The sequence below is a fragment of the Centroberyx gerrardi genome, chromosome 6, assembly GCF_048128805.1.
Source record: "Centroberyx gerrardi isolate f3 chromosome 6, fCenGer3.hap1.cur.20231027, whole genome shotgun sequence".
Lineage (NCBI taxonomy): Eukaryota > Metazoa > Chordata > Actinopteri > Beryciformes > Berycidae > Centroberyx > Centroberyx gerrardi.
Window position 1 is genome coordinate 7,525,469 of NC_136002.1, and position 19,547 is coordinate 7,545,015.

The 19,547-nt window shown below is 43.1% G+C and overlaps 2 protein-coding genes across 2 annotated transcripts; both read left to right on the plus strand.

Annotated features, from left to right (window-relative positions):
- Positions 1-449: 449 nt before the first annotated feature.
- LOC139910077 (retinol-binding protein 2-like) lies at positions 450-3,013 on the plus strand. Its single transcript, XM_071897278.2, has 4 exons — positions 450-522; positions 1,897-2,075; positions 2,336-2,437; positions 2,960-3,013. The coding sequence occupies exons 1-4, from the start codon at positions 450-452 to the stop codon at positions 3,011-3,013; spliced, it is 408 nt and encodes a 135-aa protein (XP_071753379.1).
- Positions 3,014-5,003: 1,990 nt separating this feature from the next.
- Positions 5,004-19,537, plus strand: LOC139910045 (coatomer subunit beta'-like). The gene is made up of 23 exons (XM_071897242.2): positions 5,004-5,076; positions 5,993-6,130; positions 6,421-6,507; positions 7,070-7,196; positions 7,377-7,525; positions 7,672-7,818; positions 8,412-8,511; positions 8,612-8,754; positions 9,470-9,669; positions 10,285-10,395; positions 10,498-10,586; positions 10,672-10,778; positions 11,074-11,217; positions 12,138-12,268; positions 12,915-13,122; positions 13,911-14,021; positions 14,691-14,905; positions 15,018-15,110; positions 15,464-15,644; positions 15,881-15,952; positions 16,233-17,609; positions 17,723-18,763; positions 18,803-19,537. Exons 1-22 carry the CDS (start codon positions 5,074-5,076, stop codon positions 17,810-17,812), a joined length of 4,023 nt encoding a protein of 1,340 aa, XP_071753343.2. The 5' UTR covers positions 5,004-5,073; the 3' UTR covers positions 17,813-18,763; positions 18,803-19,537.
- The last annotated feature ends 10 nt before the right edge of the window (positions 19,538-19,547 follow it).

The following is a 19,547-nucleotide window of genomic DNA, read 5'->3' on the forward strand; positions in this document are numbered from 1 at the left end:
CGGTAATCAGCACTCGTCTCTGTCTCTGCTTCTCTCCATCTTCCCTCCATTCCAGTGCATTAGAATGAGTAATTGCTGAGGCTGGCTTGTTGGGAGGAAATGGGGACTGAAAGACTGCAGCAGACTCTTAAGTGCTTCCCACACACACACACACACACACGCACAATACATAGACACAGAAGCAGCACATGCACACACACAGATACGTACTGTACAGCCAAACATGAACTTTCCCGCACCCTCCCCCACACACACACACACACACACTCACTCCTCCTGAGTGAGTTATCAGGCGAACCCTGTCCTTAGGTCCATTCTGACACACACACACACACAGTGCATATAAAGGGTTGGGCCCTTCAACTGTCTCTCTCGGTGTGTTAAAGTCGAACAAACCCTGAAGGCACACTCTCTGTCCAGGCCCCACCTCGAGCTTCACACCAGCCAAGATGCCTGCAGACTACAACGGACGGTGGGAGATGGTGAGCAACGACAACTTTGAGGATGTCATGAAGGCCCTCGGTAAGCTGCCCTCATACTGCCTACTCTGATTTATAAGCTTCGACTCGTGAAAAACCAAAAGTGGGTGAAAGAAGACATCATGGCAGGGCATGGGAGAGAGGGAGAGAGAGAGAGAGAGAGAAGAGAGAGAGGAGGGAGAGAGAGAGAAAGAGACAGAGAGAGAGGGAGAGTGAGAGAGAGAGAGAGAGAGAGAGACAGAGAGAGAGAATATGCCATGTAACCCTCATTAAACAGAGGGATCAATTAGAGGGTTGCAGTGAAGGATGCAATCAACTAGGGAGGAAGGCATATGCAGAAAATATGGGGTGACAGAAGTGGTTGAGTGTGACAGAGAGAGTGGGAGAGGGAGAGAGAGTAGGGGTGTGTGAGAGGGAGTGTGTGTGTGTCAGAGAGAGAGAGAGAGAGGGGGGGGGGGGAGAGAGAAAATGAGGAATGCTGTGGCACTGCTTCATTTCTTTATTGAGCTGCTGTCAGGCCAAGTTAACCTCCACTCTGTGAGCAGCTGCCGCCTGTTACCACGCCAAATAAATATTGATTCACTCCTTTCTGCATTTTTATCCTCCCAATCCCAGAGAAGGAAGACAGATTCCGACCCTGGATCAGGCAGCGGGCCAGCTCGTCATTTCAAAAAAAAAAAAAAAAAAAAACCCAGAACGCCACGCTCTCATCTCTGCACGTCATTGATCCGGCCCCAGAAACCCTTTCATTATTCACGACTTTATCTGCAATTCATAAAACAACCCCGGTACACTCAGCCACACAAATCCCAAAAAATCCTGCATCCGAAATGCCTCGTTCCTCCGCGGCATCTCATTTCCATCGAGCGGATTGGAAAATGACATCCTTATGGAAATGGGTCAAAAATATCATTTGGATGGGTAAATAAAGGGGGCCTCATCATCTGTAAGAGCGATGGGAAGAAATTGAATTTTCACTTTAGGGCAAATGGGATATGAATATCAAAATGGTCGGGGTGGGTGGCTCTCTTTGGCGCGGCTCACAGCTGAATGGGGCGGAGAAACTCATTTAGGCCTATTCTGACTGCGAGCAAGGTCATTTTTAAAGGGTAAATGAGACTGTCAACAGGCCAGTATGAGAGGAATCGTAATATGTGGCCTGTGGTGTCATGTGTATGTGTGTAGGTGTATCTGTGTGTGGTTTTGTGTGCCTATGTAAATTATGTAAAGTTACAAAGATTCACTCCAGAAGTAAGCGAGTAAACCAGCGGCACAGTAAGGGGGCGGGGCTGACAAACACACACCAAAAAAGGATTAAGCAAACTCCAGAAAAGTTTCGCCATATGGACCGATCGACTGACGTTCCATCCTGCCCCTCTTTGTGTGTGTGTGTGTGTGTGTGTGTGTGTGTTTGTAGACATCGACTTTGCCACCAGGAAGATAGCGGTCCACCTGACCCAGACCAAGGTGATCGTCCAGAACGGAGACAAGTTTGAAACCAAGACCCTGAGCACCTTCAGAAACTACGAGGTGGACTTCACCGTGGGAGAGGAGTTCGAGGAGCACACCAAGGGCCTGGACAACCGGATGGTCAAGGTGGGTTCCGGGTCGTAAAAAAAACTGAATCACAAGATATAGGCAACTTTACAGATCCTCTTTTACTGTGTTTACTGTGAAGAGGATGAGGAGAATGCTGTCACGGTGACCATGTGCAGAATCACCATAGTTCAGAATAACTGTAGTTCAGAATCAGAATAACTGGTTCAGAATTGAATGAATCAGTACTTGATGTGGATCTGTCAACTCACTGAGTGTAACTCTTTATGTACGCGTGTGCGTGTGTGTGTATATAACAGACACTGGTTACCTGGGACGGGGACAAGCTGGTGTGTGTCCAGAAGGGAGAGAAGGAAAATCGCGGCTGGAAACACTGGATCGAGGGAGACCTGCTACATCTGGTGAGAGAAAGAGAGAGAGAGAGAGAGAGAGAGAGAGAGAGAGAGAGTTAGGGTGGTGACACACTGGACACATTTTGGGCAATGTAGATAGGCAACGCTCTCAGCAACAATGCGAGACAGAGTTGTAAATCTATATGACTATCTGCAAATCTATATTTACAGGCAGTTATGATTAGAGCTACAAAGCAACCTGACCATGTTATCAATCATAGTTGGCCAAAGGTTCCCAGGTTTCTAAAGTTTCCCACATTTTGTTGCCTTTAAATAACAATTAAGAACAATTAGAAACTCCTTTCTCTCTTTACTTACCTGACGGATCCTTCTTTGATCCCCTCTTAATTCGACCAGAATGATTTGTTCCATATCTATAGACGATAACAATAAAGAGGCAATAAGGAATTAAAATATAAGAGATTATGAAGTGCGCCCTGATTATGTAACTTGGGAAAAAAGTTGGTTGTTTCATGTTAGACTTGCAGTCTAAAGACCTGTTTTTTTTCTTTCTTTCTTTCTTACTTTCAGGAAATCACAGTTGTAGACAAAGTCTGCCACCAAGTGTTTAAGAAGAAACAATAAGATGAGAACAATTTTGAACTGCACAGTACTGTCTTTTATGTGTTGCACGTTGCCGTCTATTTATAATGTAATTGTAAAAACCTGTAATAAATTGATTTAACACCAGTGTTGACTCAGTGATGAGAACAAACTCAGCAGGGCTGTGGGGTAATGTACCAGATCCATTAGATAATACTGACAGATCAACTGAAAAGTGACTTAAAGTTCTATATTAACTGATTGCAACATCCTGGGTGTTTTATCAGAGTTGTGTAGACTTACATTATCTTGCTCACAAGGTCAGATTCAAATGATTGTGATCTACAGGTGAACAGGCCTATGTGGCAAACCTTTCATCACACAGCCAAGTGATAACTTAGTATGGACTCTGAATGGCCTGCAGGATGTTTTCCCATGTCAGCGTATCTGTGTTTACTATGAATGACAAGAGTGACTTTCAAGGCTTTTAAAAGACTGCATTTTAAACAATTCAGACAACTGTCTGCAGCCATACATTTGCTACCAGTTATTTTACCGTACAGTATAGGCTACTGTATGTTTGCCTACAAGCACTTTCTGAATACTCATACACCCCAAAAAAAATACATTTCACATATTTGTGTTGATAAATATGTTTAAAAAAACAAAAAAAACAGTCAGCTACATGTACAAATATAGCCTATGTTGTGCCAATTTTAGTGCATTTTGAAATAAAGCACAGAAGATATTCTGAAATATGCGAAATTGATTTCTTCCAGTGTGTTGTCTATTCTCTTTTAGTAGCATGTTGGATGGTCGATGGAAATTTTGTGTGAACATCTTCGAATATTTACACTCAGTCGTGAGTACATAGTGAGCTTGGGAATGCACTGCAAAAAAATTTCCATCTTAACGTGTTATTTCTAGTCAAATATTCAGCCAGAAATTCGTATTTTCTCGGAAAACAAGCGGAACAGTCTGCCAGTGGAGTGAGATAGTCCAACTTGTTTCCAATGTGGTTTCACTCGTCTCAGGAATTTTCCAGAAACAAGTGTCAGTGTCTTGAAACAGGGCAAAATAAGGCAGCACTCCACTAGTAGCCTAGCAAGAAAGGAAACCAACAAGTCGATTTGCTTTTGAAACAACTGAGATTATCTAACCCCGTGGGCAATTTTTTTTCACTCGGTTTAAGTGAAATAGTTTTGTTTTCAGTTGCTTTACATGAATTTTGAAAACTAACCAGACTAAATGGGCTGTTAAGATGGACATTTTTTAGCAGTGTGGCACAGAACAGGTACAGCATGTCCTACTTCTCTACCGGATCTGGTGAGCTGCTCCCACAGGAAGCCCCGCAGGATCCACGTCGCCAAAAGAAGCCGCGTCAAGCTAAAGAGAAAGACACAGAATAAAACCAGAAGTACCTAATTTTGCCTTCAAAATAAGAGCATACAATTTGTAAGCTTTGGGAAAGATTTGCCACCAAAAGTTCCAAACCTCCTTGAATATTGACTAAATTTCTGGCTGATAACTGACAACTGTTATTTGGTTAGTGTGATAAAATATTAGATGGAAGGACTGACAACATGTTATGATTTGGTCAATGTGATAAATTATTAGACAGTGTTGGTCACCAAATTATCACATTTTAGAGGAATTGGCCCTGAGTTCTCAATTTTTTTTTGTATATAGTCTCTAAACAAATTTCTTGTAATTTTTCCTTGATCTTTGCTCGCCCTTATAAATATAAAGGCTACAAGATACATTTTAGATTCACTGGCTAATGTGGGCTATGGCACGTGTCATACCCTGCCATGCCCAATCGACGTCCGTGTAGCCAATTTATATTTTTAGTTTTATCTTATTCATTATTATCTTTTATTACTAGTATTATTTTATTTTATTTACACTGCGTATTACTCAAAAAAAGTAAATGTTAGTCAAAGTGGTTTATTTTGAAAATTCAGACCGGAAGTACTGTTTTTTATTCTGGTTAACTTGACACTGGTGCCTAAAGTGCCTCCGCTGAGATCCACAGGAGAAGCCCGACGAGGGCAGCAGGGAGGTCGGGCATTTCATCACACAGCACGCGCTAACGTGGAAACATGGTAGGTGGAACAAACAAACAACTTAGTATGGCAAAGAAATCCATGTGTAAACTCATATTTTCTAGTAGTTTTTCTCTAGATTTTGTGGAATGCATCATTTGGCAGAAACTATTATCCTTCAACTTTGTTTAACATTAGAAATACAAAAATCCATTAAACACGTATGCTAAGCTACCATATGCTGCAACAGTACAATCAAGTTGTTACATTGAAACCTAAAATTGCAAAGTTTTGATGTTCAAAAAAGTGAAAGTAGCACAGAACGCCAATGGGCATTTTTAAATATGTAGGAAAAGTTGTCAGACACGCTCGTCGATCATATATAAAATAAAAAAAAAGTATGAAATAGTATGATCATATTTTTTAAAAAAAATGAATGAAAAGTCTAGCCTATTCACTTGACATGAGAGACAACAAGGAACTAATCACTCTCAGGACAACTATTGGAGCAGGCATGCATATAAAATGTGGAATGAGGAGTATAAACAGACACGCCCCCATCATAACTCTCTCCAGAGCCTGCAGGAATAGAGCAGAATAAGCTCTGCTGAATAAATATCACACAAGATGTAAGTCGCTCTGGATGAGTGTGAGCTGAATTCCTAACTTGTAAAATTAAAAAAATGTAAGATGCCAAATAGAATAGAATAGAATATTTGTAAATACACAGTGCAAATGTGTCCTCTTTGGACGGTACTTTAGTGTCGCTTTCCTCTCATTAAGAACCATAGAATGTGATTATAGAGAGATATTTTTACAGATTCCCTACTGAGAACAACAGCAGTCGATATGGGAGGAGTAGACTGATGGAGAGGTGATAAGTCACTTTCTGGGTCATCATTGCTTCTCTCTCTCTTTCTCTCTCTCTCTCTCTCTCTCTCTCTCTCTCTCTCTCTCTCTCTCTCCTCTCTCACAGCCTCTGCGGTTGGACATCAAGCGGAGGCTGACGGCCCGGTCCGACCGGGTGAAGAGTGTGGATCTGCACCCCACTGAGCCGTGGATGGTGGCCAGCCTCTACAGCGGCAGCGTGGTGGTGTGGAACCATGAGAGCCAGGTCACTATCACTCAGTCATGTGTTCATCCATTCACCCACTCACTTGTTTGGTCACTTATTCGCCCACTCACTCACTTATTCATTCACTCTCTTAGTCACTCCCTTGATCATTCCCTCACCTCATTCATTCATTCATTCATTCATTCATTCATTCATTCACTCACTCACACACTCACTTAGCCACCTCATCATTCCATCCATCCATCTGTCATCCATGCCTTTTGCTTATCTGATTGGAACTGCAGTCCATATGATGCTAACCTTGTTTGGATGCTGTGTCTGTGCTGTAGTCCATGGTGAAAACCTTTGAGGTGTGTGATCTGCCTGTCAGAGTGGCCAAGTTTGTCGCCAGGAAGCACTGGCTCATCGCTGGAGCGGTGAGTAACATGACTCCATAGGAGCAGTATCTGTGTTTCAGAGGTACAACTCGATGTCAGTTATCTTTTTGCTTCTTTTGCAGTCTGTTAATAGGCAAGAACTCAGGAAAGAGGAGGGAGAATGGAAAGGAAATAGTTTAAATCGAGCTTTAGCGAGCATACGATCAGTAAATATTCATCTCTTCTCAATTCAATTCAGATAGCGACCATGACAGTGTGACAATTATAACAAGCGGTTCAATATCATACTAATTGATCAGTAAATCAATAGACAAATTTATCGAAGGACCTATGATATGCATACTTTTTCCATTGTTAATGTCCCTCCTGTAAAAATGTTCTCCTAGAATACACTACATTTTTATTTAGGGAAAGGTTTTCCAAATTACTCCATATTATTTTGAATTTAGGATAGGCTTCTCTTATTTCGTCATAGTTACTCCTCTGATTTTCTCAGATTTTCTCAGTCACCATGGTCAAGTAATGTGCCATCTTGTACTATCACATCATATGTATAAAGGTCACATGTATTTTATCGATCTCTCCCTCCCTCCCTCCCCAGGATGACATGCAGATCCGTGTGTTCAATTACAACACTCTGGAGAGAGCTCACATATTTGAGGCTCACTCTGACTACATCCGCTGCATCGCTGTCCACCCCACACAGCCCTACATCCTCACCAGCAGCGGTAGGAATCAACTACACACACACACACACACACACACACATAAACACCGGAGGACATACGTCAGATTAATGAAATAAGTTTGTTTTTACCTTGATTTCCTTGAGCCTCCCCATGTGTAACCAGAAAAAGCAAAAGAGTACACACTCATCATCATGTACGTGTGTGTGTGTCTGTGTTTAGACGACATGCTGATCAAGCTGTGGGACTGGGACAGGAAGTGGGCGTGCACCCAGGTGTTTGAGGGACACACTCACTACGTCATGCAGATCGTCATCAACCCCAAAGACAACAACCAGTTCGCCAGCGCCTCCCTGGACAGGACCATCAAGGTACACGCACACACACACACACACACAGTTAATTCACACAATATCTAATTTACAAACAGACACACACATACATACATTCATACATAGACTTTCTCAGTTACTCACTCCCACACACACAGTATTTCAGCGTGTTTCTACTGTTGTAGGTGTGGCAGCTGGGCTCCAATACTCCTAACTTCACTCTGGAGGGCCATGAGAAGGGAGTCAACTGTATTGACTACTACAGCGGGGGAGACAAGCCCTACCTCATATCAGGGGCTGATGACCGCCTGGTCAAGATCTGGGACTATCAGGTATCCAGGACTACACTCTTTGATTCATGTAGTCATTGTTGCTCAATATGCTGTAGCAGTATGCCAGTTTGGTAGTAGCAGCAGTAGTAGTAGTAGCAGTAGTAGTAAAAGCAATAGTAGTAGTAGTATGCATCTCTGAAATGCATATACAGACAGGAGTTAATTTCTACAGTGCTATTTATCCATTTTGATAATACCTAAGGTTCAATATTTCTAAAATATAGACGATCAAATCTGTAAAAGTGCTATCATTTTCTCAACCATGGATTTCATTTACCTATTTTTCTTCAGAAATCCCATAATCTGTATTATAGTGACTATCATTTTGTAGGAGTAGGTGCTTTTTTTCAAATGGAGAATATCTGGAAGGAAACATTTTGCATAACAAGCATAGTAGATAGCATATGCATATTATTCTTTTCTAGATAGATACTGTTACATATTGGTAAAGCATACATGTATAGGATAGATGGAGGTACTGTATATGAATATATTGTAGTCCCCCACTTATGTACAGGGCTATTTTAGTGATTCCAGTTACCTTATGTGATGGGTGTAAGTTATCTGACTTTGCTCCATTCTTTATCTCCCAGAACAAAACTTGTGTTCAGACCTTGGAGGGTCACACCCAGAATGTGACCTGCGTCAGCTTCCACCCCGAGCTGCCAATCATCCTCACGGGCTCCGAGGACGGTGGGTCGTGTATTTTTAATGCAATATTTAAAACGATATACCCAACAAATCTCAAACCGATGTATCTCTCTGCAATTTGACCCTGCTGTTGTTTCCTCAGGCACTGTGCGCGTCTGGCACTCCAACACCTACCGGCTAGAAAACACACTCAACTACGGCATGGAGCGGGCGTGGTGTGTGTGTGGCCAGCGTGGCTCCAACAGCGTGGCTCTGGGCTACGATGAAGGCAGCATCATCATCAAGGTAAACTGCAATGTTGTTATGGATTTAGTGCTATCTGCCAGAGTCTCTACATTTGACACTCTTATCCAGTGCGACTTAGAATGAGCAACTGTAGAGTAACACTAGTGAACAGAAGAATAAGCTTCAATTCCTTGATCACAAAAAAATTACAAATAACCAAAACTAAGGAGGGCAAAGGTCAAGGCCTTGGTGCTCTGACAGCATTCCTGTAACCATAAAACAATCATATAAGAGTGAAGTGCTAGGAAAATAAATAAAATAAGAGCTGAGGAGAGAGATGGAAGGGATTTTATTTTATTTTAGAGGGTAGTTAGAGTGAATAGAGACGGGGTGTCATTCAGCAGGGAGAGTGTGATGTGAGGTACTTCTTGAAAAGATGAGTTTTCATCTATAATGGAAGACGGGGAGTGATTGCGCTCTTCTTACTGGAGTAAGAAGCTCCGTCTGTCAGTCTTCTTCATAAACTTGTCAAATACAAAAATATTATAGTCATATAATACACTGTAACTTAGAGTTTACTGTGCAGTAGATAGCAGTTCTTAAGATGAACAGTCAAGATTCTTTGTCGACCTGTGAGATTAAAATGCTTCCCCTCCTTTTCTCCATTTTCTCCCCTATCTTTGCATCTCTCCCTACTCTTTTCTCCTCTTTATCCTTATCTTCCACCTCACCCTCCTGTCTCCTTATCCTCTGTTCTCTTCCCTCTCTGTCCCAGCTGGGCCGCGAGGAGCCGGCCATGTCCATGGACTCCAGCGGGAAGATCATGTGGGCTCGCCACTCCGAGGTGCAGCAGGCCAACCTGAAGGCCATGGGAGAGGCGGAGATCAGGGATGGGGAAAGGCTGCTACTGGGCATCAAGGACATGGGCAGCTGTGAGATCTACCCCCAGACCATCCAGCACAACCCCAACGGGAGGTGAGAGACCGGGCTGTGGGTGGATGCAAATACAACTACAATTTGGTGATGAAAGATACAATATAAGCCAACGATGACATATTATTTGAGAAGTACATGGTGTAAAAAGTGTAAAAATCAACACTATGCAAGTGTGTATATAAGTCCACAGCCATCAGAGTTAAAGCCGTTGCACGCCAAATACGATGTGAATATTTTGGAATGAAAATATGAACGTTCAGTTGTAAAGTTACCAGAGGATTGACAACAGTTCAAAACATTGTGGAATTTAACAAACAAATTTTTTTTTTCTGCAGCAGTGTGCAAGCTCCTAAGAATACATGAAATCAATTCTTGTAAAGTTCCGCATGCAGGCTTTGAACACACACACACACACACACACACACACACACTGCCACAGAGCCGTATCAGCTCTATGTGTGAACAAACAACTCTCCAATCAACACCTGTCAACTCCAAATAACTGTCACTAAAAAATCAACACTTATTAATACCGAGATTCAGATTACACCTGGATCTTATTATGTCCAAGTACAATCAGATCACCCAAGATGCTTGTAAAAGTGTCAGTGATGTTTGCGATTCTTTCCACTGCACTACCTCTCTTGTATCCAGGTTCGTAGTGGTGTGTGGAGACGGGGAGTACATCATCTACACCGCCATGGCCCTGAGGAACAAGAGCTTCGGCTCCGCCCAGGAGTTCGTCTGGGCGCACGACTCCTCAGAGTGAGTCCTGTCATAACTGTACCATACATGTGCCAAGGTTCACCCGCTCTCCGGTCCGCTCAGCTGTATTTAACCTGACCGTACTGTACGTCGCATTTCCAGCTATGCCATCAGGGAAGGCAACAGTATGGTCAAAATCTTCAAGAACTTCAAAGAGAAGAAGGCTTTTAAACCTGACTTTGGGGCCGAAGGTGAGGTTCATTTCCTATTCTGTCATTTGATCTGACTGACTTATATGTGTGTGTGTGAATCACTAAGTATTCTGCTGTCCCATAGCGATCTATGGCGGCTTCTTGCTGGGAGTGAGGTCATCCAGTGGTCTGGCCTTCTACGACTGGGACAGCGCTGAACTGGTCCGCCGCATCGAGATCCAACCTAAACACGTGAGTCAGAGTCTTATGGCCAATTCCACTTACTGGAGCCGAATGACAATCTCACTTAATAGAATTAGTCTTAGAAAAGGATAAAGGAATGAATTAGCTAATGCTGAGTGAAATAGAGTGGAGCAGGGTCAAATTATGGCACACTTTGGGGGGAGAAAGCAACATGAGGATTTATTTTTTCCTGCTTAGCTACACAGCATTATACTTGTATTACTTGGCAATTTTACAGTAGAGTCAGTACACAGACTGTCTATCGCCTTGTCCCTCTTACAATTTCTTGTCTTCCCGTCTTTAGATCTTCTGGTCTGACTCTGGGGAGCTGGTGTGCATCGCCACAGACGAGTGCTTCTTTGTGCTGCGCTACCTGGCAGAGAGAGTGGCAGCAGCCCAGGAGTCCAAGGAGGAGATGGCTGAAGATGGGATAGAAGACGCCTTTGAGGTCTGAAACCCACTTGAGTGTATCTCCGATCCGACTGTGCAATACAGTGATTGAACTGTGCAGAATGTACAACTCTAAAAACACATGATTGAAAATTGAATTGTCAACAATTTAAATGATTTATTTTTTAGAGCAGGGTATCCCCTAGGCCTTAAAAAGTTTTCAAATGCCTTACAGACAGTTATTTGATGTCTCATTGTTTTCACCATGTAATGTCAGGTTTCTTTTTACATAACTTTCATTTTGATGCAAATTAGACAGTGGTACTGACTAGAGTTGGAACGTGACGCAAATGAAATAAGGCAAATGTCTTAAATTGTGTAGTTTCACCAAAATGTGAAGATGGGACCAGCAGTAGTGTTGGTTTTATTTTCGTATGCTGTATTACTATATATTTGCACTTACAGTTTATCACAGTATGTTTGATCCACATGCATGTCCACTGTTAGATGAATACAGGGTTAATACAATATGTTTGGTTTTCATCACACCTGCATTAGTAACACAGTTGGACATCATGTCCCTAAACAGTTAACTCCCTGGTGCCCTTTATTCATATACTGCTCAATTACAGCTTTAGAACTTTCATTAGCTATGTTCAATCACAAATAATCTGTTTTTGGCAGCTTTTTGTTTCTTCATTTTGGTCGTTAAATTCATCTTAAATCCAATTCAATTACAAGATCTTAAAAAGTCTTACACTTGGCTTTCTGAAACTTGCAGATACTCTGTAGACGTATGATGTCAGCGGTCCTGATAGCATGAACTGAATATTCACTTTTGTCAAGCTGGGCAAATTGGCCAAATGTTTTTTTTTTTTTTTTTACGTTTACTGAGATGTTCATAATTTTCCCTCTCTACCACTGGACTATCATTTACATGTCTTGATCTCCGTGTGACCCTGTGCTCCTGCTCTCCAGGTGCTCGCAGAGATCCAGGAGGTGGTGAAGACAGGCGTGTGGGTGGGAGACTGCTTCATCTACACCAACTCCGTCAACAGACTCAACTACTATGTTGGAGGAGAGATCGTCACCGTCGCTCACCTGGACAGGTACGCTGCATGTGCACGCGTGTACCTGGCATGCTGGGAAAATGTATGTGATGAGTCATGTATACAGTCACCGGACAAAGAGGATGAATTCATTGCAGCATCCATACTTCAGGATTTGATTCATTTGTAGTGATAAAATTAAGTAATCTAATCTAGGCATGAAGTAATCCATGTCTTTTATTGACCTCTATCGGCGACCAAGGAATTGCAACAACATCATCAGATCTGTGGCACAGTTTACAGTGGCTTGAAATTGACAAATAATAAAGTCACATTTTCACAGTAGAGCTGAGTAAGCTAGTTAATTAGAGCAGAGATCCTACAGAAAGGTAACAGATCACCATGCAAAATCGTCATTTGCTTTTGTGGATTCAGAATGAAATGTGTTGCAATGCCAGTCGCTCGCTCAAAGCACATTTCTGTCCCAAAACAGCCATCTAATAAAGACTAAAATGCCTAAAAATAATCTAAAAAAAAAGCTGTCATTCATCAGACTGAACCTGGATGTGATACGTCATGTGTACAAGGCTTTGTGGCTTTAAATCTGCTTCATGTCACATGTCATCTCCTTCTCTCCTATCCTAAGCAGAAATACTAATATTCTTAAAGAAATACCTTAAAAATCATTAGTTTCTGTCTGGTGTAGGACCATGTACCTGCTGGGCTACATCCCTAAGGACAACCGCCTCTATCTGGGAGACAAGGAGCTGAACATCGTCAGCTACTCCCTGCTGGTCTCGGTGCTGGAGTACCAGACGGCTGTCATGAGGAGGGACTTCGGTATGGCCGACAAGGTCCTACCCACAATCCCCAAGGAGCAGAGGACCAGGGTGGCCAACTTCCTGGAGAAACAGGTACCGTACGCACGTCCTTGTCCGTCTCTGTGCTTTGCTATCCGCATGCACAGACTATAAATGCAGGGTTCGGACAAATGCGTGATTTTGTATGAGTGGTTCGGAGGGTCAGAGCCTTTTTGTCTGCGTTACGGAGCAGCAGGCAGCCAGATGGAGTTGCACCCTCTGGGCACAATTCTCATGCATTCTTTTAAAATGTATTTACCCGGAGAATGGTTTTGCTTCTCATGCATTCTCTTCCAGTACTGCACGGTTTCACATTCATACAGTTACACATGTTCACACCAGGAAGCTGCTCTCTACTTTCTTCTTCTTCTTCTTCTTCTTCTTCTACTGTTGGCCACTGACAGCCGCTGAAGCAACTGGGGGTTAAGTGCCTTGCTCAAAGGTACTAAGGAACTCACTACTCTTTCCCTTTCTCCACCCAGATTTTCACAATAATAAGCCTTATTCATATAGCACTTATTTAAAAACAGAGTTTATACTCTATAAGTGCTTGACGTAAAAAGAAGAAATAGCGTAACATATGGAATAGAAATAAATCCAAGGACGCAAAAGATAAATCATTACATAAAGGCCCATCTAAAAATTGGTCTTAAGCGAAGATTTAATAGATGATTTACCTAGGCTGAGTTCTTTGGGTAGTTCGTTCCACAATCCTGCTCTAAACTTTAGGGCCTTACCCCAACTCCTGCTCTTCTGAATTATTATGAAATATGTACGTGACAAGTGATTCTGCTGCTGTGTAATTGTGTAAGCCTGTGTGTCTATTTCCCTGTGTTGTGTAGGGCTTCAGACAGCAGGCCCTGGCTGTGTCCACAGACCCAGAGCACAGGTTTGAACTGGCTCTACAGCTGGGAGAGCTGAAGATAGCTTACCAGCTGGCCTTGGAGGCCGAGGTCAGGACACGCATGTACACACACACACACACACAATGGATATATGCATATATGAATACTAGGGGATGAATGTGCCACTAACTTTTACTGTTAAGCTTATTCCAAATTGCATATCAAAATCTCACAACTCATTGTGCTGTGCAAAACATCTAGAGATTTGAATACATGCAAACATTTATTGTGTATTATTTAATGGCTTAGTTGAATACACAACTCTGATTGGCCAGTGAACAGTGTCTGAGGTCCACTGTTCCACTCAGTAGCCCCCACATATAATCAAGTCCAGTCCATTTAGTTGATTTCTTATGAAAATAACTGGCGCCACCTTGTGCCAAAAAGACCTTACTTCTGCACACAGTCCTGCTGAGTTAGTTTTTTGGAGCTTGTATATTACTTAAGCTTGTAATAAAATCATTTTAAATCCCAAAAAAATTTCATGTGAAATGATTAATGTCTGTAATAAGTAGCTGTGTAATAAGCAGGATAATGCATAGTGAACCAGTCTTTATTGCAAAATAAGCCCCAACAGGGTGAATCAAGACCCTGACGCGAGCATTATCCCTCACTTGGTAACTGCTTGGTAGTGTATTATTCTTCAGATTCATGCGTTTCCCTCTGTGATAATCCTCTCTGCTCTCTCTTTGCTACCTTGGCATGCGGGCCCTCCAGTCGGAGCAGAAATGGAAGCAGCTGGCAGAGCTCGCTACTGCAAAGAGCCAGTTTAGCCTGGCCCAGGAGTGTCTGCACCAAGCCCAGGATTATGGAGGGTTATTGCTGCTGGCCACCGCCTCAGGCAACGCCACCATGGTGGGCAAACTGGCCGAGGGGGCCGAGCGGGACGGCAAGACCAACGTGGCCTTCCTCACCTATTTCCTGCAGGGGAAGTGAGTGTCTGACAACAGAGTGGAGGAAGAAAGAGGAGGGGGGGGGAGTTACAGTTCAATCCAAATTTCAATGAATTTCAATGTCACAACTTTTTTTTTTTTTTTTGCCCAGATTGGACAAATGTCTGGATCTCCTCATCAAAACAAACCGGCTGCCAGAGGCTGCGTTCCTGGCTAGAACATATCTGCCCAGCCATGTGTCAAGGTACAGTTGTCCGTAGATGCGTGAGTGTGTGGACAACAGCCTGTGCCTGAGCAGCCTGTCCAGGTTTATTGTCTGTCTGTTTGCATGGTTTAATACTCAGTGTAATATACCGTCTGTGTCCTGCAGATGTCCAGTTTTGCCTGTAGTTGACGGCTGTTACTGTCTCCCATGTAACGACAATGCTCCTTTTGATCAAATGACGTCAAAAAATGAGGCACTTTTCTTCTCTATTCCTGAAAATGTGACTTTTCGACGATGCAAAGACTCTGCAGGGCCGTGTCTCTGTGTGTGTACGCATATTTGCATGTGCATCACCAGTGAGCTGTGCTCCGTCCCCCTCCCCCTCCCTCCAGGGTGGTGAATCTGTGGAAGGAGAGCCTGTCCAAGGTGAACCAGAAGGCAGCAGATGCTCTGGCCGACCCCACCCAGTACAGCAACCTGTTCCCTGGCCTCCAGCAGGCCGTGCTGGCTGAGCAGTACCTGAAGGAGACTCATGTCAGGGTCAGACCGGCTGCAGAATACACACTGATCATGGTCAGTGGAGAAGACACAGTCAACTAGATTGGAAAACTTTACATGCTCTAGCAAAGACTTTAAACTCAAATGTGCACAGAACTACATTTTTGTTCAGACTCATTGTTAGAACATTTAAAATGTATGATTTTCCACTCAATTGTTGAATTGTAGAATCATCTGAATCAACAGTTCATACTTTAAGCATTATCAAATGCCAGTTTGAGATCATGTTTGACTGTTGCTCTATTCCTCAGCCGAATGAGGACCGTAATGTTCTGGAGGAATCTGCAGGCTATGTGCCAAAAGGAGCGTCCACTGAGCCAGAGGTAAAGACCGGAATCTCACATCTCTACATAAGTGGATATAATCATGATCTAGCTTCTCAAACTGACCCTGTGACCCACGGTTGGGAATGTATTGGCTGATTCAGATACTGGAGATTGAAAAAGATGGAGAACAGATTTGTCTAAAAATGGTATACGGTGTAGATAGCTATTTTACGTCATTTTAGATGAATATAGTATGTTTCTACCTTGATTGTAGATGGATAAAAGCTACTTCACATCACTTTAAATATAATGTTCATTCTACCTGTTCTCTATGCAGGAAGTGGTAGAGAGCATGGATGAAACCCCCATGGCAGCAGCAGTGGTAGAGGCTGCACCTACACAAGCAGCAGTAGTGGAAGAGGCTGCACCTACACAAGCAGCAGTAGTGGAAGAGGCTGCACCTACACAAGCAGCAGTAGTGGAAGAGGCTGCACCTACACAAGCAGCAGTAGTGGAAGAGGCTGCACCTACACAAGCAGCAGTAGTGGAAGAACCCATTCCAGTAGAGCCGGAGCCTATTGATCCTGTCACTGCAACAGAGGAAGAATCCATCGCAACGGCAGCATCGCTACCACCTGTCGCAGTATCGGAAGAGCACGCTGAGACAAAACCTGCAGAATTGGTTTCTTTTGAGGAGGCTGCATTTGAACCAGAGGTGGCAGCCGTAGTGGAGGTCGCCACCGCTAAGTTAGAGGAGGCTCCAGTCACTGTAGAGGAAGACCTTTTGGAAGAGACCATTACAACGGCTCCCCCCGAGGTGCCAGAGGTGGTACAAACCACTGTGGAAGATGTCATATCATCACTTGAGATGGGTGTTCAGGAAATGTCTCTAGCAACTGGTGTTGAAGCTATAGCAACAGCAGCCTGTGTTCCCGAAACAGTATCACCCGTTACGGAGACAACATCAGAAACCATAGCAACAAACGGAGCACCAACTGAGGCAGTAGCAACAGAAACCATAGCAACAGAGGATGTCCCAGTTACCAACACACTCGTATTTGATGCCGATTTAATGGCATCAGAGGCCATAGCAACAGAGGAAATGCCTGTTAATGAAGCATTAGCAACAGATACCGTTGCTACAGAAGTCACAGCAACGGGGGAAACGCTTGTTTATGAAGCTCTGGGAACAGATATCGTTGCTACAGAAGCCACAGCAACAGGGGAAACGCTTGTTTATGAAGCTCTGGGAACAGATATCGTTGCTACAGAAGCCGTAGCAACAGAGGCAGCCGCAACAGGCAACGCTCCTGTTACTGAGCTACTTGTTTCAGAGTCAGTACCACCATCTGTAGCCGTAGAGGAGCTCATCTCTTTAGAAGACACAGTCGGCTCAGAGGTGCATGTGTCTGTCCCAGTCCCTGTCCAAACTTTCCCGGAGTTGGCCACTGCTCCAGCCCTAGACCCAGTCCCAGATACAATGCCAGTAATGGAGCCGGTCCCAGCCCAAGTTCCAGTCCAAGGGGATCAGGCCACAGCGCTCCCAGCAGAGCCAAGCCTTGTTGCCACTGAGGTGGTTCCTCCAGAGCCGGAGCCAGAGGTTTTAGCCCCAGCAGCAGCAGCAGCTCCCTCAGAGGGGAAGGGAGCGGAGGAGGCAGACGCTGCAGCAGCCGAGGAACCAGCTGTGGACCTGGAGGTAGAGATGAATGACGAGGTAAAGCCTAATATTGAATCTTCTATTTTATATGTACTAAAATGAATTAATGTATATAACCACAAACTTTTGATTTCTTGATTTCCACACACAAATGTTTTCCTCTTTCCTAGGGCTTGGATGACTTGGATTTGGACAACTTTGACCTGGATGATATCGACACCACAGATGTCAGCTTGGATGATGATTTCTTGAACGATTAGGAAGAGACATCTTTCATCAGCCAGAGTTTTCACAAAGTGACCAAAGAACACAAAGGGACGATTTCCCAGACAGGGATTAATCTTAGTCCCAGACTAAGGCCGCGGCCACACTGATCCTTTGTGTCTGTCCGTCTCCGTTCATTTCAATTCATTTTCAATGAGAGCTGTCCGTTGTCCGGGCAGCGTTGATGATGCGTCCGTCTCCGTCAGATTTCCGTCCGTTTTGACGGACAGAAAGTTCAACCCAGTTGAACTTTTTCTGGACAGACGGATTCGTCACCGCAGATCAGAGGCGTTTTTTAAAAAATAGCGTTGATGTTCCAAAACAGGCCAACGGACAGAAATCTATCCGTTAGTAATTCTGTCCGTTTTCTGATGGATCAGTGTGGCCGCGGCTTAAAATGCCCCATTAAACTTGATTAACAATAATTTGCTTTCTGGGTCATGGATTGAAATAGTCCTAAATTTAGCTTAATTTATATTTAATGGTCTGATTTTTAGAACAAAGATTAATGCTACTCCAGGACTAAATGAAGGGTTAAATTAAACCTCTGAGGAGGCGGGTTTATCTTCAGATTAAAGCTATTTGTCATTTGCTCCTTTTTTAACCTTGATTAACTATTCTGAATGAAGGCCTACTCCAGGTTTAATTCAGACCCTGTCTGGGAAACTGGCCCCAAGTGTTTTATTTTTGTGCCTTTTGTATAGTGGAAGTGGTGAAGGGTAGGTCGAAAGGGATGTAAAGAAATGTGCTTTAGATTGTGAGTGTTTGTGTTGGGAAATAGGGGGCACATTGCAGTCAGGCAAGATTTTGCATCTTAAAATTTTGACCTTGTTTACACTACACTTGTTTGCTACTTAAAAAAGATTATTTTACTGCAGCGGTCATGGCACAGTCTGTTATTAATCGACAGTATTTTCACATCTCAACAAAAGCAAAACACTCAAACAGTGAGATGTAATTTCAGTGTCATCTATTTACAGTGAAAGGACAGGTATTTGTTTTTTCAGTTGTAAGTGCTGTAAACTCTAGCAGCTGACTGTGTATACCACCTTGGACAGTCATTTTCAACAGTAATTCTTACTTCATACCTCTTCTTCCTCATACCTCAAACAACACTGCTGTTGATCAGGGTGTTATCAAAGCCATTGAGGAATTCTTCCAATTTGAATATTCATTTTTTTTTTAATTGGACCATATGCTGGCAGTGACTAGTTATGTAGTGTTTGAGTACCCTATCCTCTCAGTAGGAGATAGAAATACACTTCATCATCACACTACAATACTGTTTTTCTAGCTAGCCAGAGCTGTATTTTCAATGTTTACATGGGACAGAGCCATATCTATTCCAAGTGCCATTTTTGCCAAGTCGTAGGTATTCCAAAGCGTAGAACAAACTTGGACAAATAGAGATTAGTCTTTAGTGCTCGACTCCCAATAGTCTGTACATGTTTACTTCTCAAAGGATGATAAAAGAATTTTCGAAATGCAACGCTCTCCTCCTGCGTCCTCAAAGAAACCAGGAGAGAGACATCAACTACAATATCCTCACATACTGCTGCCTTTAGTGCATCATACTGTTTGATATGAAATCTATGTTGATGGTACAGATGCAAACACAGGTGCCTTATTCTGTTTTAGAAGTATTTTTTGAAACACAGTTGGTATGTCTGGACTGGAAAAGTGAATGGAATAATCCTATCTCAATAAAGTCTACAGTGTCAGCCGGGCCTT

Bases quoted from the DNA above. Each gene is read 5' to 3' on its own strand.
- LOC139910045 (XM_071897242.2), top strand. The intron at 10,779-11,073 runs GTGAGTCAGAGT...TCCCGTCTTTAG, and splicing joins TCGAGATCCAACCTAAACAC to ATCTTCTGGTCTGACTCTGG. The intron at 15,953-16,232 runs GTAAAGACCGGA...TTCTCTATGCAG, and splicing joins GAGCGTCCACTGAGCCAGAG to GAAGTGGTAGAGAGCATGGA.
- LOC139910077 (XM_071897278.2), top strand. From the start codon at position 450: ATGCCTGCAGACTACAACGGACGGTGGGAGATGGTGAGCAACGACAAC. The intron at 2,076-2,335 runs GTGGGTTCCGGG...TGTATATAACAG, and splicing joins TGGACAACCGGATGGTCAAG to ACACTGGTTACCTGGGACGG. The intron at 2,438-2,959 runs GTGAGAGAAAGA...TCTTACTTTCAG, and splicing joins AGGGAGACCTGCTACATCTG to GAAATCACAGTTGTAGACAA.